Source organism: Arachis stenosperma, chromosome 1 (genome assembly GCF_014773155.1).
Source record: "Arachis stenosperma cultivar V10309 chromosome 1, arast.V10309.gnm1.PFL2, whole genome shotgun sequence".
Lineage (NCBI taxonomy): Eukaryota > Viridiplantae > Streptophyta > Magnoliopsida > Fabales > Fabaceae > Arachis > Arachis stenosperma.
The window spans coordinates 135,405,881-135,432,108 of NC_080377.1; the positions used below are offsets into that span (position 1 = coordinate 135,405,881).

At 30.0% G+C, this 26,228-nt stretch overlaps 2 protein-coding genes across 2 annotated transcripts; one reads left to right on the forward strand and one right to left on the reverse strand.

Moving 5' to 3' along the window:
- Positions 1 to 6,637: 6,637 nt before the first annotated feature.
- Positions 6,638 to 8,879, forward strand: LOC130937943 (homeobox-leucine zipper protein HAT5-like). The gene is made up of 3 exons (XM_057867117.1): positions 6,638 to 7,152; positions 7,424 to 7,827; positions 8,202 to 8,879. The coding sequence occupies exons 1-3, from the start codon at positions 7,017 to 7,019 to the stop codon at positions 8,577 to 8,579; spliced, it is 918 nt and encodes a 305-aa protein (XP_057723100.1). The 5' UTR covers positions 6,638 to 7,016; the 3' UTR covers positions 8,580 to 8,879.
- A 15,910-nt stretch (positions 8,880 to 24,789) lies between these two features.
- LOC130935556 (uncharacterized) lies at positions 24,790 to 25,720 on the reverse strand. The gene is made up of 2 exons (XM_057865355.1): positions 25,354 to 25,720; positions 24,790 to 25,223 (listed from the first exon to the last, which is right to left on the reverse strand). Exons 1-2 carry the CDS (start codon positions 25,718 to 25,720, stop codon positions 24,790 to 24,792), a joined length of 801 nt encoding a protein of 266 aa, XP_057721338.1.
- Between the last annotated feature and the right edge of the window lie 508 nt (positions 25,721 to 26,228).

Below are 26,228 nucleotides of genomic sequence, written 5' to 3' on the forward strand. Positions count from 1 at the left end.
TTTATTGAGTAGTATATAATAATAATATTTATTTGCCCCCACTAAATTATTAAATTTGACCCCATAATAATTTTTTATTCAACTTTCGACACTTGATAATTAATTTGAGAACTTCATATTAGATATCTATTATAATGATCAATTTTTAAATTTAAATAAGATTGTTGTTCTTTCTTAAAAATCGACTCGAAAGAATATTATCTATCCATTTGTGTTTCTTCTTTTGAAATTAGCTTTAGTTTTTTCATAACAACTACACTAATTAAATGAGCTTTTTCAACTATAAATATTATCAAGAGCTAATTGTATAAAAGTTGAGTTTTAAATTATTGTTTAATGACATATATATATATATATATATATATATATATATATATATATATAAAAGACATTTTGATTATATTGTCAAGGTTTCAAAATATGAAATATAAAAAATTAAATTTTAAATTATATGTTATTATTTAAATTACTATTTTAGTATTTTAATTTGTAATTAGATATTTTGAAACCTAATTGTATTTTACAATAACAAAATATAATTACAATAATAATTATGTTACGTATACATAAAATAATTATTTATACAGAATAAATCTTAAAATATAAATTTTAAAATACAAAATACACATTAAAATTAAATTAAATAATATATGTATTTATACACAAATTTATAGTAGATAATTTCATAGCTAATTTTTTATATAAATTAATACTTTTATTATAAAAATTATTATCAAATTATATATATTTTGTCCCCACGGTCAAAATTTTTTAGATCCATCACTAGTCCGAATTATCCCCCGTCAGGTGATTTTTCAAATGTTGGAGTGTTTGGACTGAGGTTATTTGGTGGGGCGGGATTTTGAATTCGTGATTCGAATGAGTTTAATTCGAACTCTATTTATAGAGATCCTCCTAGTAAATCTAATTAGACTCATTCGAATTACCATGGGCAAGAAACAGTGTGTAATTCGAAACAGCCATAGTCGAATTACTATGGGCAACACACTGGGTGTAAATTGAAACATGTTGTTTCAAATTATTATGGACTCACATGCAAGACTAAATCAAAACAGGTAGATTAGATTTATTAAGATAGGCTAAATCGAAACAGGATGATTAGATTTACTAGGATAGCATATATGTTTGCATAAATCGAACCAGACTGTTTTGATTTACATAGAGCATCTAAATCTAGTCTAACTCATTCGATTTACATAGAGAGATGATTGGAAAGATCAATATAATATTTTTTTATTTAGGTATATTGTATAATATTGAGTTGGATTTGGTTTAATTGTGTGCTTTATCCAAATATATATGTATATTAATTATATATTTTTTTCATCGATGATTAAAATTATTCTACCTAAAAGGAGAGTTTTATTTGTAATAAGTACTATATGAGTGAAAACTAAAAAGTGGTTATTCTAATAAAGATATTTTTATATAAAAATAATTTAATCAAATTTATTAAACTATTAAACAATTGATAATATTATTTTCATATAAAAATATATTCACGAGAATAATCACCAAACTAAGATTATAAGTTGTTAATTGTTAATGTGTGACTCCATATAACTTGCCTTTCACACTCGGTATCAAAAACACAACGACTCAAGACTAAAGCATGTTTTGCGCGATTAATCTACATTTATTTCACCATGGACCCCTTCAAGACCACTAGATAATATACCAATCATCCAATAATACCAGGATTTTTTAGCTAGTTACTCCAAATTAGAGTGTGTAATAATTTGTTCGTGTCAGCGAGAATAATAGGAATCAATCGTTGCTTCGCATAATACTGATATGTGATCAGATCGAGGAGACTGATGTTATAAGTTTTTGCAGCACTAATACTTAAAAAGAAGTCTCACATCGATGGTTATTATTTGAAAAAGAGTTTTATAAAGTGTTGGATTTTTTTAATGGTTTAATTGCTTTGCAGATCCCTATAGTTTTATCAAATTTTTAATTAAGTTTCTATATTTTTTTTTCAATTGGATTCTTGTACCTTAATTTTTTTTTCAATTAAATCCCTGCCATTTGAGATAACAGAATATTCTTGATAAAAAAAAATATTTATTTAACTGGAGTGACTAGGTGAACTAATCTGAATTTTTCCCAAATACCCAAAGAACCCCTCGCATTTCATTCCTAAGAAAAAAAGGAAACCTAAGCTGCTCTCGTCTTCTGCATCTGCTGCATTGGTCCGTCGTCGGTGTTTGTGTCTGGCATCGACTGCAACGGACGCTTGCTGGTGTGCTCTCCGTTGTCTTCCCTCTGCGTTGGGGCCATCTGCTTTGTTGTTGTCGGAGGTCTTCTCCACTGTTTGTCCAGCCAAGGCATCTCCATCCCTCGCGGTGAAGCCCCTCGCCTGGAGTCACCACGCCGCACCTTGCCGAGCCTCCGAGCGCCTGGCCTTCCGTCCCCGTGTTGTGCCTCTGCTCCATCCGCCTGCACTCGAACTTTCTGCAAGTAGGTGACAAAAAAACCTCCTTTTTTTAGTTTTAAAAGTTGATGTTTATGTTTTTATTTTAAATATGGCATTGGTTGAATGTTGTTGCTGTGATGGTGCTACTTTAAATGGATTCTGCTTTCAATGGAGAATTTGTAAAAGTGTAAAAGTGTTATTTGCAATAGTTTAATTTTGTGAAGATGTATAAATCGACGGTTTTGTTTTCATGTTTTGGGTTACGGAATTAAGCAAGATGGGAAGATGTATCGCAAGATTTGAGCTGGGGATTTATCTTATGATAGGTTCCATGTTCAAATAATAAATTGTGTTGATGGTTTCACAATCATTGCCTTGATTCTTTTCCATGTTCTGGATGTATGCTAAATTAGGATGACTTCAATTTTGAACCTATTTTTCTAATTATGTGCTTGAATGGAACTATTATAGCATTGGATGATGAATTTTGTTTATTCTTGAATGTTGATTGTTGTGGCTGTGATGATGTTGCTTTAAAATAGATTATGTTTCTGTTTTTAATACCTGTAGTGATGGGGGACTCAGATTTCACCATTATGAGCTCGATGAATGGAGTTTGTAAGAAATAGTTAGTGAATTGCAAAAGTTAGGGTACAAAGAGTACAAAGTTAGGTCAAGCAACACAACGTCCTGATCCTAAACTTAAGAAATAAGTTGATCTGGAAAATACACCTGGACATGGATACAAGTTAGCAACACCCCAACTGATGCATCTTAAAGCTGTTAAGCCTCCAAGGTAAGTAAGCAGTTATCATATTCATAGTGTATCTATGTATGTTTTATTATGTTTTTTGGGAATTGATCAACATAAGTGCCTTATTGCAGTGCTTTGTCTAGGAAGAAAGGAAAAGTTGTCCTTGGAACGCCTTGTAAACTAAGTGTTATTCTTGAAAAGCCTTCAAAGATTGCGAAACCAAAGGACACAACAAAGCCACGTCAAAATGATGCTTCTTCACCTACAAGTAACGGCGCTGCTTCCAATTCAAAACCTTGTTCACGAGGAAGGAGGACTTTAACTGTTCCAAAGAAACCAAAGTTTCATAGTCTCCATGTTCCAAAGAAACCAAAGTTTAATGACAAATGTATAATGAATTTTTTTCAATTATAAAATAAAAAAAATTATTATTTTTTCAAACATGGCTTTTTCAAGAATTTTTTTTAATTATAAATAAAGAAAAGCCATATTTAACAATGACAAGTATTGTTATCGTCTCTAAAAATATATAGATACATCGGAATAAGTCATATTTAACAAAGATTTTTTATTTATAAATTAAAAAAATAATATATAATTCCCAAAAATAACGAGGATTGTTATCCTGTGTACTTTTTGTGTAACCATAATAATGGTTACCATTGTTAACTTTCCAATATGATATATTTGAAGTGGATTGTTAACAAGAATTATATATATATTTTTTAATTTATAGATAAAAAAGTCTTTGTTAAATATGTTTTATTCCGGCGTACTTATATATTTTTAGAGACGATAATAATACTCTTACAATTGTTAAATATGGCTTTTTTATTTATAATTAAAAAAATTCTTAAAGAAGTCATGCTTGTTGTCCATGTATTTTTGTGTACTTCTATATACTGTTTGTAGATCTATATACTATTTGGAGATGATAATAATGGAATAAAAACGTGAATTTGAAAAAACTTAAAAGGGAGTTTGCTAGGCAAACTTACTAATTTTTATAGAGTTCGTCGGAAATGCCAAAAGAAGTCGTATTTTAAGAATTAAAGTCCAAAAATCATGTTTGAGAAAATAATAATTTTTTTTATTTTATAAGTGAAAAAATTCCAATGTACAATTGCCGCTAAAAGAATTTTTTTTAAGGAAAGAAATTGTAACAATAATATTATTGCCACTAAAAATTTATCGCTAAAAACCTTTTTTTTTCTGATAGTGGATAGAAATCATGGCCCAGGTCTATGACGTCCAGCCCACCTAGCCTTCCCCATATCGCTTCAATACGACGTCCAGCCTGCCTAGCCTTCCCCATATGGGCCATATCGCTTCAATTCTCCTTTTCATAACAGGATAGCTAATTTTTCTACCCATGAGTTTGATGATCATTGAATTCCACCAAAGTTTCCAAAGGTCCTGTTTTGCTATTTCATTTATGACTATATTGTAAAGGCCATCTCCCATGTCTTCTACTTTTATATATGTGCTCTCTTCTTTGTTTTTGTTGTCTTTATTGACTTCTTTCTTATTTTCTTCCTCTGTTTCAGGGACGTTTTATCGATCACTGTCCATCTCGTCATCTCCAATTTCTTCGGAATCGTCTTCATCCTCTGACTCAGGTGCGGCTCTCTTCAGCATGCTTGCATAAGTTCTAGTGTTGTGCCCTTCATCATGGATGTCTTCCATCCAGTCTTCATGTCTGGGAGTTAGCGCTGAGGTTCCTGAAAACTCTCCCTCCACTTTCCTTCCCTTCCTGGTGCTTCTTCCCTAATGGGAGGTTCGTGCTCGTTGGGCCATGAGCCTTGGTATCTGCAGATTAGAACGCACAGTACGGAGAGAAAAACAACTTGCTAACGGCTAGGTTTTTTCCTTATCAGATTAAATCTGTTAAACGTCTCATTTTCACCGGCCTATTATTTTAGCAAAAGTCCAACCATTTGGGGTGTTAAACAAGACAACCCGATAGGCAATGTGCATTTTGATAGCCTTGTGTTTTTTTAAGTCAGGACCTACTTTTATCTAACTATTAGTTTTCAATCAATGGCCCAGCTACTGTGATGTGGACCTTTTTTGAGTGCTCCTATAAAACTCCCAGGTAGTAGATTTTTTTTTGTCATGCTTTTGGGTTAGAAGTTATAAGGAATCTTCGCAAGGGAAAGCATCATATATATTGGGCCTATGTGATTATATTGTTGCCCGGGGAAAGTTATTTCCTCTTGACTCTTGAGAAAATTTTAGTAGGAGGATTTTTTTGGTGACTTGGTAGGAGGATTAAATTTATGTTTATCACCTCTGTCCATAAAAAAATAAAAAAATAAAAATATTGATAAAATTATATATTAAAGAATTAACCTCATCTTGCAGCCATAAAAGCATAATAAATTAATCAATCAATATTGCGTTCCACAGCCTAAGTGAGAAATGATAATCCTTATGCGGCTTATTTTTTTTAAATTTATTATTAAAATTTTATTTTTAAAAAGTAATTACCTGTCATCTTTTTGTTAGTGTAGCAGTTGATTTATTATTTTATTTTTAATTATAATTAATTATAATAATATAAAAAATGATATCTAAATAAATAATTTTAAAAGAGTAGTATTTTAATATTAAATTTTAAAAAAGGTGACACATTAATAAAAAAAAATTTAAGGATCAGTATTTTTATTTTATTATTATTTTTAATTAATAATCTGATATTTTTAGCTTAATAATATAATAATATATTTTTAATCAATAAGTTTACATATTAATAACTAAATAACGGTAAAAAATAATAAGTTTAGACGAGGTTTTAACATTATTCAACCTCCTCGTGTTGAACCAAAACAAAAAAGGGGAATAAAACTAACTCTGAACAGTGAACAGATTAGAAAAACAACTAGCGGTAATTAGGTTCTGTTTATAAAGATAGAAAGACAACATTTTGAGATATAGATATAGAGATATAAAATCATATTTGACAGAGAAGACATAGATAAAAATAATATGTTTAAAGACATTGAATTAGTATATTTTGTGTCTATTCTAACAATAAAGACACATAAACACTAACAAAAAATACAACTTATTTTTAAATTTTTTTTATTATTTTTATTAATTTTTTATAATTATATTTTTTATTATTATATTTTTCATCTCAAATTCTTTAGATAAAAAAAATATGAATAAATTAAATTTTTATAATTTATTTTAATTTATCATTAAATAAAATATAATAACACAAAATTTGTATTTCTATCTATTAATATTTGTCCTATCCTATTTTTAGTATCATGTTCTATCCTATTATAGAAACAAACGCACGCAGCCTAAAAGAAAAGAAAGGAGATTTGATGTGAAAAACCATCTAAACCATTAACATCACCTGACCAAAAAAAAAAAAAATAATAACATCACATATCCAGTATCCACATTAAACATCTAAATGTGATAAAAGGGGCATCATATAGTAAACTAAATAACCCTCCTCCCTCCTTTCCCCCTTAGGCTTCTTATTATAAACTCAACACCCCACCCTCTCCGTAGTCCAAACAGAGACTCGTAGTTCTCTTCTTTCTTCTTTCTTCTTTCTTCCAAGTGAGTCACACAGAGACTCTGTTTTTGGGGGGGTTTGTTGAATCTTGTTGCTATTCTGAGTGATGGGTATGCCCTGCCGGTGTTCTCACACCTCACACATAACAGAGATCATAATCACAAGCTTCTTCCGCCATAAGTCTTAGATCCTTTGCTTCAGTTCTCATCTCCATGGCTCCTTGAGAAACATATCCATCTCTATCTTCCATTCCTTTTTCTTTTATCCCTTAACACACATCATCACCCATGGCGGGTGGGAGGCTCTTCAGCTCTGCCTTCTCCAACACCAACAACAGTAACACTCTTCTTCTTCATCAGAACCAAGCTTCCCAGCCTCTTCCTCCTCCGTCTCTCTTCCTATCTTCATCACTTCCTTTTCTCGGTCCGTAATTTTCTTCTTCTTTTTTTTTTCCTTGTACTTGTTATTGCTTGTTGTTCTGTAATGGCTCTGATGATGTGATTGAAGTTTGTCACATCGAATTATTAATCTAAGCTAGCTATTTAATCCACTACAACAAGAATTTTCAAAATATTATATTTTTATATTCATCAAAAAAGCGCACTCACCAAAGATTTGATTGGTTCAATCTTATTATCCAATTAATTGAATTGTTTAAACGAGCCATGTTCAATTGTTCATGTTAATTGATCAGGTTCTCGATCCATGGTGAGCTTCAAAGATGTTCCAGGAGGGAAGGGGTGTAAAAACGGGTCGTTCTTCCGGACATACGACCCGGCGGAGGAGGACGGGGAGGAGAGCATGGAGGAGTACTTGACGCAGCCGGCGGAGAAGAAGCGGCGGCTATCGGCGGAGCAAGTTGAGTTCCTGGAGAAGAGCTTCAAGGAAGAGAACAAGCTGGAGCCAGAGAGGAAGACGAAGCTGGCGAAGGAACTTGGGCTGCAGCCGCGGCAGGTGGCGATATGGTTCCAGAACCGCCGCGCACGGTGGAAGACGAAGCAGCTGGAGAAGGATTATGATTCCCTTCAGGCTACCTTTGACACCCTTAAGGCCAACTACGATAACCTCCTCAAGGAGAAAGATCGCTTGAAAGCAGAGGTCAAATTCAACACTCTCTTCTTTTTTTTCTTTTTTCTTTTTTTAGAGCAAACAATTTTTGGGATAGTTTATCAACATATTAATCTTTTTAAAAAAATATTATGTATACGAAACAGTTCAATTGATATATTATTTTGATAACTCCTAAGTTTAAGTAAGCACTGAGTGCTCATTATTATATATTTATATATTTATATACATTTAATATATATTATGTATTTAATATGCATTAGCTAATTTTTCGATGGACATGTAGTATAACTATTTTTATTTATATCTTATCAAATTCTAGCAGAAAATAGGTGTGGGTAATTAAATTATTTGGAGAGTGAATTATGAGCAACTGAATGTATGAGTGCAATGTTTGAATTTAGGTAGCAAGGCTGACGGAGAAGGTGGTTGCAAGGGAGAAAGAAGGCGAAGACAAGAGTGAAAGAAAGGGAATGCAGGAGGCAACCGCAGCAGTAGTTTCATCAGAAGGCGAAGGGTCCAAGATATCAGTGAAGAGTGATATGCTGGATTCGGATGACAATATAAATAGCCCCTACTACCACACAACCTCTGGAATGTTCGAGGCCGATCAATCGGATCTGTCACAGGACGAGGAAGAGAATCTCATAAATCGGAGCCTCTTGCATCCATACCTCATCTTCCCTAAACTTGAGCATGTTGAATACTCCGACCCGCCTGAGACTTCATGTAACTTTGGATTCGCTCATGAAGATCATGCTATTTGGTCCTGGTCTTATTGACCATTACTCTCATGTTTCATAGTGTAAAATCAATCCATCTATTTAGTTGTGCTTTTCTTTCTTGCATTGTAATCGATCTTTTGGTTCAAATGTAACTAAATAATGTCTCCTAGTTAAGGTTGTAAACTATGAAATGGATTTCATAAGAGTAAGTTCTGTCTCCACTTGGATGATGGAGTTACGGGTCCCCGTTACGTTTCTTGGCTTTAATTGGTCAAAATTTAGCTCCGCTTCACTAAGTTGACTTATTCCTTTGATTGCTTTAGTTTTCCGGAAATGAAAGGGGACTTTTTTCTATTATTTTTAATTTTCAATTTAATTTTTTAATTTAATAATTTAATAACATATTTTAACTTACACTTTTAATTATTATTAATTAATTAATAAAAATAATAAATTTTAATAATCTTCTCGTATTCTTACTAGTTTTTTTTTTCAAAATTTTAGAGACGCTATTACATAATAATCACATCTTAATAAATATTTTATTTATTAAATATAAATAATTTTAATTATACTATTTATATATAAAAAATTAGCCAACATTAATCATCGCATATAAAATATGTATTTAAAATTTCATAAAAAAATTTTAAAATGACTAATATGTTGTTTTTGTTTTATATGTAAACTAAAGAGATAAATATTATTTTAGTTCTTAAAATTTGGAGTCAAAACAAATTATTTCAATTTTTTATTTAAAATAATTTTTTATATTTTTTTTAATATTAAAATCATCTTTTTAATTTTTTATTATTGAAAAGCCAAATTTACCCCACAAAAACATAAACTCACACTATTCTCTTTATCTCCAACTTTTATTTTGCATCTCCTTCTCCATCTATTCTTTTTTATTGTCTGACAAATCTGATGACATTTCGGTCACGACCTTTTCTGTGTCTGCAGTCGCGGAGCAACAGTTGAAGAATTCCCACATGACCTTGTTCTCTCTCTCTTTTTCTCTCTCTCTCTCTCCCTTCATGTCTGTTTCTCTCTTCAAACTTTCTTCTAACGATGGAGGTGCAATGAGTCTACCTTCGCCTGTGTCACATCTTCTCCTACTTCCTCTCTTTTCTTTTTTTTGCAATATATCTCTCTTCCTTCATCTATCTCTATTTTTCTATCTCCTTCTTCTTTTTTTTTAATTTTTAATTAAATAAATTAATTGTTGTATTGTTACTATTGTTATTAAATGTGTTTATAGTGTAAAAAAAAATTTGGTAATTGGTGACGGTGGAAAAAGTAAAGAGAGAAAGAGAAAATTTTACATAAATAAAAAATATATTGAAGATGGATGAAAAGAGAAACTAAAAGAACAAATTAAAAGAAGTCAAATTGAAAAAGATTTTGTCTTTTTTTTCTCTTAAATTTTACAGCTAAATGAAAATTAAAATTAAAAAAAAAAAACAAAATGTATGGTTCAACATTGCATCTTGTTGTGAAGAGATGCAGATTTTTAAAGATTTTCATAGAGAAGATGATAATGCTGTAAAGGGTATTTTTGTTATTAAAAAAGTTATTGTGTTAAAAAAGATGATTTTAATATTAAATAAAATATTAAGGATCATTTTGAACTAAAAAAAGATTTGAGACGATTTTGATTTTGACCACAAACTTTAAAGATCAAAGCAATATTTATCTTTAAACCAAAACTAGCCACCTCTCTTCTTTTTTACACTAAAAGTATTGGATATTTCTATTAAAAAAAGAGGTAATGACCAAATCAGTACCCGAAAAATTTAAACGCTGACATTTTAGTACCTGATTATTGTTATTGACAAAATGATACCTGGATGTTTTAAAAATTTGCCAAGCGTGTCCTCGTGCTTGCCGGACCATGGCTCCGACGAGTAAGATGTTTACGTGTTCACCGATTTTTGCTGACAAGAGAAATTTATTTTGAGTTGAAATTTGTAATTAAAAATATTATTCCAAACCCTAATCCCTCCCCTTCCCTCATCGTAGCCCCCTTTCCCTTTCCCTTCCCCTCCCCATGGCAGCCCCCTTCCCTCTCCTTCTCTCTCTCATATCATCTCATCTTATCTCATCTCATTTCTGCAATAAAAAAAACAATAATCTAATATCTTAAAATTACATCATTTCAAAGCAACTACAAACCAAAACTTTCGATTCTGTCTCTCAGATTAGAGAAGAACAGAACGAGAATCTGAGAAGAAGAAGAAGAAGAAGAAGGAGAAGAAGAAGAAGAAGAAGAAGGAATAATAGATCTAGCACTAGAGGAGCTACAATTCCTGAACATCCCAAAAATCTGTTACCTTTTCTTCCTCTTCGCCTTCTCTCTCCTCTCCACCGCCGCCACTATCTTTACCGTCGCTTCTCTTACACCAAAAAAGTTGTCTCCTTTTCTTCCACCCTCTCTGCAATTTTCAAATTCTTCAAGCGTTTGTTCATCACTTACCTCTGGGTCACGTTTTTGATGTTCATCTGTAACTTTGTCTTCGTAATTTTTTTGGTTTTGCTTATTATAGCAATTGATACACAGAACTCGTTTCTGCAATTTTTCACGATTATTGTGGGTGTGTTGGTCATTGTGAATTTAGTGGGATTGTTGGTGCAGAACGTTTTTTACTATTTGCCAGAGTTACCATCACCAAGAGATTGATAAAAGTACTTTACATGATCATCTTGGTAAGAAATTTGGGGGGTTTGTAGGTGAATTTTTTTTTTCTTCCTTTTTTAATGTAATTGATGGAATAGTATAATACATTTGGAAAGAAACACAAATGGTATTGGTGGATTGTAATTTGAATTGTGATATTGTATTTGTTGTGTATGCTTCTATCTGTGCCTTTATATGATCTGCGATGGGAGGGAGAGGGAAGAGGGCAGCGAAGGAAAGGAAAAGGGAAGGGGGATGCGATGTGAAGAGAAAGGGAATGGGGGAGTGTGTTGGGGGGCTGCGATGGGGATGGAGGGGAGGGGAGGGGGCTGCGTTGGGCAGGGAAGGGCTACGATGGGGAAGGAGATGGAAGGGGAGTCTGCGTTGGGGAGGGAGGGCTTAGGGTTTGGGAGGTGGTTTGCCATGTCACCAAAATACGGTGGCCATGTCAGCATAGTGTTTGCCGGAGATTTGCTCCGGCGAACTCGTGGGTACGCTTGTTAAATTTTAAAATCTTTTAAGGACCATTTTGTCAATAACAATAGTGAGATACCAAAATGTCAGCATTTGTATCTTTTGAATATTGATTTGGTCATTACCTCTTAAAAAAATGACATTACTATAAATAAAACAATAAAGTAAAGTCACCAAGTCCAACCAAATTTTTTTTTGTATATGCACGCACTTCTTCAACGGCTATGTCATCTTTTTTTGTTTAATTTTTTTCTTTTCTTTTTTCTTTCTCTTCGTTCTCCTTTATTATCATTATTGTCATCGTTTTCTTTAATTTTTTCTTCTTATATATATATTAAGAAAAGTAGAGTACATGAATTTTGACCTAAAACATTGAAATTTTGGTATACAGTATAAAAAATTTGATACCCATTACAAAATTTTTTGAAAGATTATATATCTAAAATATTGACACTCAGCTAATAAAATACGTATAATACATAAATTTTAACATACAACACATAAATTTTGGTATATAGCATATAAAATTTTAGTGTGCAATACACAAATTTTAAAAGATTATATACTGAAAAAAAAAAAGAAAAAAGTTCTAATAAGAAAAGAAGAAGACGACGATAATAACCAGTTAAAAAAAACACACGTATCTGATTTGGTTGGAACTTAGTCAACAAAATTATTTGGCTCATAGCTTTATTATAAAATTGATTATTATCTCTTACAAATTTAATTATTTTATAATGACAGATTTTGTCATTTTAGGAACTAATTATTTAATTAAAAAATGTGTAAACAAATACGTATAAGTATATACAAATATGTAATAATATATTTAGTGGCTAAATTTTAATGTATATAAAATATCTTTTAATAAATAATAAAGAATTAATTTTTAATTAGTCTAAATTATTTAATTTTTATTGTAAAATTAATTTTTAACTTTTAATTTTTTAAAGAATTTAGAATTAAGATTTAGAATTTTAAATTTAGAACTTAAAATAAAAAAAATAAAAAATAATTTTAGAAATTAGCTGGTTGAAAAAAATTAGTTCTTTAGTTGAATTTTGAATAAATATATTTACATCATAATATTATTTTATGATCATCGAATGGCTTTTCGATCATAGTGTGTGATAATGTAAGGGTGTTAGACTAAATTTTTAAAATGATCTTTGAAATTGATGTCGTACACTAAAATTGTTCATGAAATTTTAATTATACCAATTACATTCCTAAGATTGAAAAAATTACACCATATTAATCTCTGGTCCATTTTCTATTATCGACGTGCTGACGTGGTTTGATGGCGTAGACTTTTAGTGACACGTATCAACTCATAGCTTGGTCATGTGTAATGATATAATGATGTGTCGGTTAGCAATACGTGACATGCTAACGTGGATGATTATGTCACATATCACAATACTATTTTGTCACGTGTCGCAATATTATTGGTCAACGTGTCATCCAGGCCACTATGCCATTATTTACATATGTATCGAATTGGTCCTTTACTTTACATCAAATAACTCATTTTAATCCCTGAAATTGGATGTCATGCACCAAATTAATCATTTTATCAATTTTTTTCATTTTTTTTTATAAATTTAAAATTTTTAATATCTTTAAATACACTAATTTTAATTTTATCTTTTCACAAGTTATCTAAATACAAATACTTTTATAAAATGTTTTTAAAATTTTAGTTTTAATTATACATATTTTTTCTATAATATTTTATTAAAAGAATTATATGAGATATTGATATTAATTTAGTAAAGAGTGTAAGTTAAAAGTATAATGATATTTTTTAATACAAACTTTTTAATATTTAACACCTTAATAAATATTTTAAGAATACTTGACAAGACACTTGTTAATTAATATAAATTTATTATTCTCATCCGTTTTAAGAATGTTCGATTCTCCATATAATTGATTTCTCACTAAATTAATAAGATAGATTTATACTGTCAATTATAATAATTCATTTTATCTATAACTTAGTAGACGGCCTTTTCATATATTATACTATTAATTAATATAAGCAATTATTGTAACTATGGCTTGAACAGTATTAAAACAAATACAAATAAACACAAGAGGCAATAATAAAATTTTGGATTTAGCTAACATGTGCTCTAATGATACAAGTTAAAAATATTAATCAAAAAATTTATTATAAAAAATATAATTAAAATTAGTGTATAAAAAATATTGAGAATTTTAAATTTACAAAAAAAATGAGAAAAACGGATGAAGTGACTAATTTAATGCATGACATTTAATTTCAAAAACCAAAATGAGTCATTTAATGTAAAATAAAGGATCAATTTAGTGCATATATAATGATGACATAGTGAATAACACATGGATAATAATATTGTAACACGTGGCATAATCTAACATATGACAAAATAGTATTACAACGCGTGACATAATCATCTACGTCAGTATATCATATTTTGCTAACCGATACGTTATCATACTGTTATACGTGATCAAACTGTAAAATGATATGTCTCACTAAAAATCTATGTTATCAAGTCACATTAGCACGTTTTTAATAAAAAATAAATTAAAAACTAATATGATACAATTTTTCTAATTTCAAAAATATAATGAATGAAATTAAAATTTTAAAAATAATTTTAATGTATAACGTCAAGGACATTTTAGAGATTTAGTGAAGGATGTCACTTTCTTGGTATAAATTGGACAAAAAAGTGGCCCTCGTGGGCATGCCTCTCCATTGAATTAGAATCACGGGCTTCTGTTTCCATTTCATGTGCTCATTACTCGAATTTAAGTCATAATATCTAAAAATTTGAGATTGCCTTTGCACTTTGAGTGATTCTAGAAACATTTATAACTTAAATTTGTTCAATATCGATCAATTTCGATATAATGTATTGTATCTATGTGCCCAGCATGTATCATTTATATTTTATTGCTTGTGTGTAATTTCTTTAAGGTAATAACCGTAATAGTTATGTAAAAATAAATTCACACTTTTACTAAATGACATTAAATTTAGAATTTAATTTTAATATATTATTAATATAAAATAATTTAATACGTATATCTAATTATATTTTATTACATCAATAACAATAATTATATTTTACATTAACTATAAATAATAATTTTAAAAAATAGATATAATTAAATAATTATATAAAATATTTTATATTATCAATATACCAAAATATTTCAATGCAAAAATAAAGCGTTCTTGCACATTTCTTTTGTTCAATTAATTTTTTTCCCCTTTTTTTCAATAATACAAAAACTGAACACAGTAGAAAATGGGATTAAGATTTAAGAATTTTTTAGATTTTCATTTTTGTTAAAATTTCTTCCCATTAGCACCTTATTGACAAATAATCACTAAATCACACATCTGATCTGTTGAAAAAGAAGATAGCACCTACCCCTTTTGAGATGTGGACTTCATATTATAACTCTTTTTTTTTTCTTCAGTACATTAGATTCTATAATACTCCTAATATTAACATTTATTAGCTAAATCATATGTTGTCTCAACACTATCCATGGGTATTATTCAGGTGATTATTCAGGTGATGATGATTGGTATCAGCGACCTGAATATTCTTTTATCCCATCCATTAGACCATCTCCAGTAAGGAACTCATTCCAGTTCCTGTTTATAGTCTACCTGTCATAAAAAGGAACTTCACATCAGCTTTTACGTCATAAACAGTAAATAGGAACTCAAAGCATCTCTCTCTTCTCCATTAGAAGGAACTAACTTTAGTCCCTATTATGGTCCCACTTAATTAATTAATTAAAATACTTAAAATTAATATAATTAAATTTTTTAATAATGTAATTTAATAGAATTATAATTAATTATTATAATTATTAATAAATTAAATATAATTTAATTATTTAATATAATTTTTTAAATAACTAAATTAAATACTTACATCATATTTAATTTATAATAATTATAATATTTAATTATATACCTAAAGTTAAATAAATTAATATATAATAAGAGGAAGAACAACCCTTCATTGATAATATATTATGCAATGTTATTAGTTATTATATTAATATCATATTATTTTATTTTTTTAATTTAAGTGCCAATGAAAACAAAGTAAGTCCCTCTGAACAGGCCTTCCTTACTTTGAAATATGTGCGAGGACTCATGTATGTATTGTTCCAATGGTTGGGTTTTAACTTTTGTCAGAACAGGGCCTTCATTTTTTTGCCGTTGAAGATGCTCTTATTCTACAAGTGTAATGCGAAATCAATCTCCATCATAATTACGGGTCTAATGACCATGATATATAATATGATTAATTTTTTATACTTAGCTTGGTGAGGTTAACTAAGATTATTTTTATTAAATCATTATATACGTGGCTGAAAAATGTCATTGTTTAGGCTTTAGGGTCAACCTACTCTTCACTGCTGGCGTCTATTTTTTTATTATTATTATTATCAATTTCTTATTTTCATCCATGTTTGGAAGGAAATTGCATGAGGTGACCAAAGAAACAAAAGGAATCAGCGTACTAATAAGTAATAACATACAATAAATTAAAAAATAAATTAAAAAGATAATTTACCCTCTTAAAAGAATAAATTATTTTTTAAAATTTCAGATAACAATTATATATTTTTATTTTATGTAAGGAGTAAGATGTTTTATCCTTTTTTTTTCTTTTTCTTTTTAACAAGCAATAGGAAGAGTATGTAAGAAGTATGAACAAACACAATTGCCACAAATCTATTTCACATTGAAGCCGAATCTTGAACATACAGGTCATCCTAGCTATTTGTATTCTCAAGTCAATTCACATATCCTTAAAAAAGAGAGTATGTATAAAAATCCAGATCTATGGATTTTGATTTACATATTTTTCCGGTTTAAAAGAAAGGCGTCTATACTTTAATATAAAGCCTAGATTTATATTTCATTATCCTTATTTTAATTTGTACCCTCTTTCGCATGAATAATTAATTAATAGGTGAGCAAAATAAAAATAAAAATAAAAATATAGTTATCTTTATATTATAATATTTTTTATTTGATATTGAAATTTTATAATAGAAAAATAATTTTTAATTGAATAGTAGAGAAAATTTTTTGTACTTTTTGTAAATTAAATAAATTTATTTTTTTACTTATTATATTTTATATCAAAGATTCAAATATAAAAGAATAATGTACTAATCAGTAGATTAAGTTTTTATAACATTATAAGTAAATAAAAACTCAAAACTTTGCTAATTTATTTGTCTTTCTCTATGTCACCTAGATTCTAAAATCTTTTAATAATGTTATTATTATAACAAAAACTCACGTATAGTTATTTTTATGTAAGGTTAAAATTAAGAATTATTAAATAATAATTTAGTCAAATTTATTAAATTATATAATAATTTTTTAATATTAATTTCACATAAAGATAATTATATAACAATATTATCTATTATTATATAATGATACTCCCTTTTGTTATAAATTCATAGAAATATAAAATATAAAAATTTATGTATAATTATATATAAGGTGATATTATAAAAAATATCTGATTTAGTGATTTATACATTTATCATGCGAAGATGCCGATGGGGTGGAGTGTGTGAATCATGAACCGTTGGTTCTGAAGGAACGTCCCAATCTGAGGGTGCCCCACCCTTTACGGCGTAGGGCGCTAAACGCCAATGGGAAGAAGCCACCTGTTACTACCTCCTCAAAACGTAAACCGTCTTTTCCGTGGATTTTTTTTGCATTTCCCTACCGACCGGGTCAACCCCACATGACCATTTCCCCATCCTCAACCGTCTGATTGAGATTGTGTGTACAGCCAAGATCATATCACGTCCCCTTCTGTCTTTGCTACCTTTTTTTATTTTTTATTTTTTATTTATTATATTAATACTGTTGTGGGTCAAACAAAAAGATTTAGAAAAAAAAAAAAAGGATAGTGAAGAGATGTAAGAGCACATAAGGTAAGAGGAACAAGCAAACTCCAAAGTGGAATCTCTATATCCTGTTTCGGCCCCATTGATCTTGACCTCTCGCGCAACGTGGCTCCTAATTTGTGAATGGTGAATGCTAAAGATGTTGTCTATTTATTAAAAAAAATTAAAAAATAATATTTAATTTAAAAGATATAATAATAAATAATTTTTAAAAAATTAAAATTTATTATAAAAAATAAGTTAGGTAAAATTTAGACGCCAATTCATAGGCACTATAGAATTAGTCTTTGTGAATTGTAAAAACATATGAAAAGAATTCAAAGGATAAGCGAAATTTATTATTTTTACTTTTTTAGTTAATGTTTTTAATTTATTAGTCTAATAATATATTTTTAGTTTATATTTTTAAATATTATTAATTAATTTTTAATAAAAAATAATAAATTTTATTAATTTGTTAATATTTTTCGAAAACATTATTGATATACTAGACCTTTTTTATATTTGAATAAAAATATAATTAGTATTAATTAATTAATTAAATTAGATTATCTGGATTATTTTGATATATAATTAGTATTGATTAATTATATAAATGTAATAGGAGTTCAAGGTCATAGTAATAAATGCTCACACAAGTCTCAATTTATTTTGAAGAATAACTAAGGCGGCTAAAAGGTGCTAAATTTATTTATATAATTGATAATATTATATTTTGTTATTATTTTTAATAAAAAATTATTAATAAGTACTATATTACAATAAAAAAATTATACTAAAAATAATAATTTTATATTTGATGTTATTGATAATAACTAAAATTTTAATTTTAATTTTTTATTATTATAAAGAATATAACATAAATAATATAGATTAATTATTCTAATATTTTTTATATATGTATTTAAAATAAATTAATGAACAAAATATGTAAAATATTCATACTAATATCTAATTTATTTAATATGTTATTATTTTAATATCATGAAAAATAAATAAATATTAAAATATTTAATTTTTATGTACATACTTTTTGTTACTCAATTAAAATTTGTTATAAAAATTAAAATATTTTTTATATGATAATAGATTTAAAAGTTAAGAAAAAATTAAAAAGATAGAAAGAACAATAAAAAGAAAAATAATTAAACAAAATTATTAAACAAAATAGTTGACCTAACAAAATATAAGACACTATTAATATTTAAAATACAACAATTTAAATCTAAACCTAGATTATGGGACAAAAATTATTTTAATTAGCCACTAAATTAACAATTCAATTTTAAAGTTAATTGCATCATTATATAATATACAGAAGTTCTAAATTTTTTGCGAAGGAAGAGGGGTGACATGCCCACCGGCCCTTCTCTAAATCCGTCCCTGAAACAGATTTGTGAGTGGTGCATAATTATAAAAGAAGTAGTTATTTAAATTATTTTTAATTTTATTAGTAATTATTTCTGTATTTGAATTTTTTAATACAACTATCTAATTAAAATATTTATTAATATGCGATTTAATTTAAATAATAACAAAATATATTATTTTTTATTTTTTAAATTGATTTAAATTAAATTATTAATATTTTTTATTTTAAAAAATTATATTTTTATACTTATAAAAATTATATTTTTATATTTTAAAATACACATATCTTGTTTATAGTTTAAATGACATAATTTTAAATGTATCTCATTTACAAACCAGATAAAACCAAATAAAATAGTGTCTTATCTCATTTATACTTATTTATAGTTTAAATAAGATATGTGTATAATTATTTTATTTACACGTTAAATAAAATATATAAAAAAATCTAAAAGTATAAATAGTGTCTAAAATATATATTTCAATAAATAAAATAATTAAAATATTTATTTAAAAATTTTAAATTTATAGGTCTAACTCACTTTTTTAAATAAATAGACATATTTTTATTTTTAAAATTAGATTCATTTAAATTTTGAATTAAACGAGTTGAATCTGATTAACTATGGGTGAACTCGGGTAGCGGGTACCTGATTATCCGTTCAAATCCAAATCGAACCAATTAAATTAGTTCTAAAACCAACGGGTAATCGGATTCAACTCGAACCAAACCCATAATTTTGTTAGTGATTGGTTTGGGTATCGGTTTTGGGGATGCAGAGCCCAAACCAACCCACAAACCCGATCATATATTAATTAATAAAAAATAAAAAAATATATATAGCTTTTTCATTAGACAATGATTATTCATTATTAATATATTTGGATTTTAATGAGTTTAGTTTTTAATATATTTAGTATTTAACATGTTTGAGTTATTTCTATTAATGTTACATGTTTATTGTATTTGTTGAATTTTTAAGATAAAAATTTGGTTTTTTTTTTTTTTTGAATTTCAAAGTTATCGAATATCCAATTATCTGAACCGAACAAATCCGTTCTTAATCGATTTGGTTTGCTTCGGATACATGTACAAAAAAATGTAAATCCAAACTAAACTGAACTAATTATATTTTGATCAATTTAATTCTAATTTTACCATAAACTCGAACCAAACTAACTCGTACTCAACCCTATAATTAACCTTAAAATATAAAATGTTAAATGGACCAAGTCTGAAAGCTAATTAACTAAATGAATGACCCATTTGTTTATTTATTTATTTTTGTATTTTTTTTTAAAATCCAAGATTTTTTTAAGTAAACCATTAAAGAGTGTCACGATTTACCAAGAGGTTGCGTGAACATACTTTTATGACTAATAAATATTTTGTACTCTAATTTTAAGAAAAAAAATTGTATTTCCAAATTAAATTTGCTGTTCTTAATATGTTTAAATTTATATTTTATTAGCTAATAAACTATAATTTAAATGATAATTTTTTTATATTTATCTATAAATTCGAATCTCACTCTTATTTAAAAAAAATTTACCCCTTATTAACCGCGTTAATTAACTACCTTTGGCAAACAGGATTGGTTTGTTATTAGACAAATTTTACATTTGAAATTACATTTAAATCTATTATTGAAAGTAACATAAAATAGCGGAAAAAATCACTTAAAAAACTAATATATTTATTTAAAAACGAAAATATGAGAGTAAGTAATATTAGTGTTGTGCATTAACACGTCAAGTTGTTGCACATAGTATATTTTAATTTTTGTTGTCCAATGTCGCCAGCTAAGTAAAAAAGCATTACTATAACGTGCCTGATTAAGAAGGTGATATTAGTGGTTAGTGATGGATGCCTCATCATACATCAATTAAGCAAACCAAAGATAGAAAGTTTAAGAATTAAGAATAGAATGCGTTCACATAAGTGGTGATTAGGGACTTGGGAGAAGGCACTTGGCGAATATAATAAAGTCCATGGAGATAAAGGAGAGAAACAGATTTCACTTCAGAAACCAAAACCATAATCATTAGATTTTTTGACTATAACATAACATGGAATGCAACATTCTTCATTTGAGATAGCATTAATTAATTAATTAATTAATTGATTAATTACATATTAAATATGTAATATATTATGATTCCCACTAATGGAATATTTTTTACATTAATAAATTCAGGTGAATGACTGATGTTTAAGATCCCACTTTAATAATAACGTAACATCGCAATTGGCACATTACACATTACAGAATCGGATATTGTAGTTGATGAACATTAATTCCAACCACCCATTTATTTTTATATTTTTCAGTGAACAATGTTGTTTAGTCAAAATATATGCAATGTAACGATATTCAGAGTGTCACAAAAAAAAAAAAATAAATAAAGCTAAGTTCGTGTGTCATGTGTTTTCAACTTTTAGGAGACCATGCCACGAGTGTTGTGGTTGGGTTAGTGGGTTCCGTTTTCATGGGGTCACTTTTATTTTTAGCTTTTATCATTGAATTTGTTCATTTATTCTTTGCATCTATACAAGTTGGCCAAGTTGCACGAGTATATATCAGAACAAACTGCGGCAGAATGGTGGATTGCCATTTGGCATTAACCAATCAAAGATACGCTCATGATCAAACCAAAATCAAATCTTAGCACTGTGTATAAATCTTCTTATGAATAGTTATTTGAAAACATTTAGATTTGTTATGAAAATTTTCAAAAGATTCTAAAATACTCTGAAAAATATTTTAAAAATCACTAGAAGATTTTAAAATGCGCTAAAAATTCTAAAAGGTTCTAAACAATTCTATAATAATGTGAATATATGTCAAGTATTCTATAAGTATAATATTTTATATTGATAATTCATATAATTTTTTTTAAATTGAATTACCTTTTTCTTTTATCTAGTCATCCATCATAGTTAATATTAGAGGTGTTAAAATCAGACCGAATTTATTGGATTAATTTGTTAAATTTGTTAAAAAAAATCTAACTAAAATTTTATACTTATTAAATTTACGAATTTTGACGGATAAAGTATGTAACACTCTACCACACAGAATCTTATGCTTAAGTCATAAAATTTAGGTGACAATGTATTACGACCTCTAAAAGTAAAATATATATAATATATAATAATAATAATGAAAAAGAGATAATATACTAAGAAACTTGAAAGATAGGTAAAACAAAATCAAAAAAAAAAAAAACGCAACCCTCAGCAAACGTGGTTACTTGCATGAGAAGAAAACTAAAGTCTAATAACTCATAAATACAGATGACACGAGTAGAGGGCCAATAATACAAAATAACAAGCTCCTAACTCAGTTTGCGAAGACAAGGCTGGCCAGAGAATAAACCACTTCACCGCAGAAGCATCAGACGCCTACTGAGGTGCCGCTCGACCTGCATCTGAAAACAACAACACAGTATGGGATGAGAATCCTTATCTCTAATTCCAAGTTCCCGAGTGCATCCTTATCTCTAGTTCGATTTCAAACAACCCTTACTAATGAGATTCCTCTTACTCAGAGTTTCTTGAAGCTGACCTCATACTTGATACGTCAATCTCCCTTCCTCAAACTTGAGGAATTTCTCCTTAGGTCTGCATGACTCTTTTGTCGGCTTTTTCATTGTTGCTACTATCAATACTCAGGAAATAAGGTATTTGATACTTCCAGTTCCACATCAATACAAAGACGTCTAGCACACCGTGAAATCTCACCTTTTTCTTGGCGTATAGTCTCGTTAATATCTTCGATAATTAGTTTTCTCCGATGGACGGAATGGACTTGGTCACTAGTTCCACAATTATCTAACAGCATCACCTTCTGTCATAGACCTCGGCAATTTATTCCGAAATCAATGGCTATCCTTTCTCACCTTAAGTCTAGAACCTTCAATGGTTGCAGCATTTCGAATGGTTTCTATTGGTTACTTTCTATTTCCTAACATGTCAACCATATAATCACACTTGCCTCCATATCATTTCATCAAGCCACCCGTAAATGTCTTCTTTGGATTCATGACACGTTTCGGTAATTACAGGGTGAATCAAAAATCCGCTCTTGTAGGCTTCAGATATCAGTTCATGTGTCAACTTTTGACGTTGGGCACACTAACCTGTTCCTATACCTTCAATTTCATCCCTTCATTCCTCCAAATTTCTCTCTTGTCTTCCTCTATCTCCCCTTGATTTTCTTGTTTAATAGACTTCAATATCCTCGATAGCTCCTTATCCTCCTTGGTCATACAAGCAATACTCAGAGATTTCCTGCTCAGGTGTCCGTCACCCTTCCCGAAGTTGTGTTCGCACGTATCCTAAATCCCCTATTTGCAAGGCATCGCAACCATTTAACATAGTTTACTTAAGTCTGGGCATCATGAATACTGGCACTGATGTTAGTCTCCTTTCAAGGTCTGAAAGCCTTTGTCGTATCTAGGTGTCCAACAAAAGATACATCCTAAAGTGCTAACTTAACCGCAGGTAATATGATTATCAAGAATTAAGGCTCCAAAATTCTTCGTAGTGCCACAAGTGTATTTTTCGTGTTCGAAAGTCTTGCTATAGGGAATTATCCTTTTAATGGGTTCATCTAGGAGTTGTACGTGACGAAAAATTCAGGATGAGTTAATTTTCAAAAGGATGTTAGGTTCAGATTGACAAATGGGCAACGCGGAGGGTGTTTACAAGAAATCAAAAGAAAATATTGCATGTGATCAAACAGAGCTATACCAAAATAATGAAATGCATAAGAAGAGGAATCAAGGTACATCTCAAGATAAAAGCTCAAATCAAGAACCTTTGGTAGAAGGAGCAGAGCGTATAGAATCAAAGAAGTGTCAGCTGATTTTAAAGTATACGATTTGCAAATGAGAGCAATTATACTCACAGTGAGTTTCCAGGATTCAAGGACTACGCGGCTATACCAAAACAGGCTCAAGCTCATTTTGGAAGGAACAAGATTCATGTGCATAAAGAGTAAAACTAGTAAAATGCTCAAGTCATTTAGGAAGGAGTCCAAGTAGAGTTCCAATGCAGGTCTCAAAGAAGATTAGATCGGTTCGCGCAAATTTCGTTGGCACACTTCCCCTCGCATAAAGCCTTCTGCTGTTCTCATCCTTCTTCACTAGCATAACCAGCGCTCCTCACAGAAAACACTTAGTTGGACAGTTTTCTCTTCTAATACTCATTTTAACTCGATCCTAGGTTCTACTGATTATAATGGTGTCTTCACTTGCGGTACAATCAAGACTGATCCGGCTTCTGCCACCAAGCCTATTGCAAACTCGCTTTCTCTCCAAAATGGCGGGCTCTGGTACACTTTTAGGATTGTCTCAGAAATTCTCTCTCAATAGCGATTTGGTCTCATCTTCACTCGCCTCTCAAACGATTAGCAATTAAAGGTTGAATCTGTTCCATCCCTCATCCTCGCAGTTCACTATCACGGGGTTCCGAACAATAACTCCACACAGTTCTCAACACATCCGATCTCTTATATATAATCTAACCCGCTTCCGCTGCGCCATTCTGATTCGTTTGTCTTTAAGAATTTGTCATTTGATGTCACGACCTCGCATAGCAATCTTACGTTGGTTCCAAGTTAACTACCTTAAATCCTAATTTGTCACTTCTATTTCAAGTACAAATAAACGCAATATCACAACATTGTATATCATAATTGAAATTACTTTAGCGGTTTCACGATTACCTCCACCTCATGGTGACCGACCGGCACCCTAAGTTCTCCCTTGTGGACAGTTTTAGGACATATGCCCAAGACGATTGCACTTATAGCATAATCCCGAACCAAAACGACACGGCCTATTCGGGTGATAGCTTCTGCATTTTTGACAACTTGAATCATCTGAAGCAGCCGCTAACTGTTTTCCTTTTCTCTTGAATTCTTGGCCTCTTGGTGCGAAGTTCTGATTATGTTCCTTTCGGTGAAATTCCCGACCATCATTTCTTTCTATAGCAGCATTCTTTAAACATTCTTCCGCAACCCTACTCTTGTTTACCAGGTCTGAGAAAACTCTGATCTCCATTGGTCCCAATGAACTCAATATGTCACTCCGTAGTCCTCCTTCATATTTGATGCACTTCCATTCCTCAAAGTCTCCCGGAGCACCCTGACAAATCTTGGAAAATCGACATAATTCCTCATGTTTGTATATTCGGCTACAGACATTTAACCCTGCTTCAATTGCAACAATTCAAGCTCCTTAGCTGTCCTGACCGAATTGAGGAAGTACTTTTTGTAGAATTCTAACTGAAAGGCTTCCAAGGCATTGCAATGTCGTCTTGCTGCAGCAAGCGTCGCGTACCTTGCCACCAATGCTGGGCTTCACCCATTAACTGATAAGTTACAAATTCAACACGTTGATTTTCAGGGACTTGTTGTGCGTGTAAAGCCCGTTCCATCACCTGAAACCAGCTATCTACCTCTATGGGGTCTGTCATTTCTCTAAAGATTGGCGGGTTTACCTTCAGGAAGGTTGCTAAGGTCATTGGCCCCTTCTCTCCATCACTGCCATTCCTATTACCGGCCTGATTCCCTAATGCCGCAACTGTAGCCTGCATAGCAGCAGCCATGTTCTCTAGGACAGTCATAAAGTTCGCAGGATTATTCTCAGGTTCCGTATTACTAGCCCCATCTCTCTCTCGACCGTGATCGCGTCCACGAGTCGCCATTTGGTTCCTGTTCACACCAAACAAGTGATATCAAGGTGATCAGTCTCAATATCGCAAGTCTAGTGCTTCAAAGTTACAAATGCATGCTCATGAACTTTATGCTATGTATATCAGGCGAATATCCTAAATAGCACATAGACACAACTCAGAGTATGCTCAGAATCATAGTCAGTCCGTCCCTCAAGCTCTACAGGAACGAACTGCTCTGATACCATAATGTAACAGCCCAGACCATCCGCTAGCACGATATTATCCGCTTTGACACACAAGGCCTCACGGTTTTGCCTTTGACGATATGGATGATAGCCGAAGCCCCCCACACTCACTCGTTAAAACGCGTCATGTTAGGGAGAGGTATACACACCCTTATAAGGCATGCTTCGTTTCCCTCCCCAACCGATGTGAGACCTTACAGACACAGGTTTGAAGACTCAGTATGAAGATGTAGACGAATAGTTAGAATTGTTTATAAGTTAAGTTGTTTTCATAGAGTTTCCTCGCCTTTATT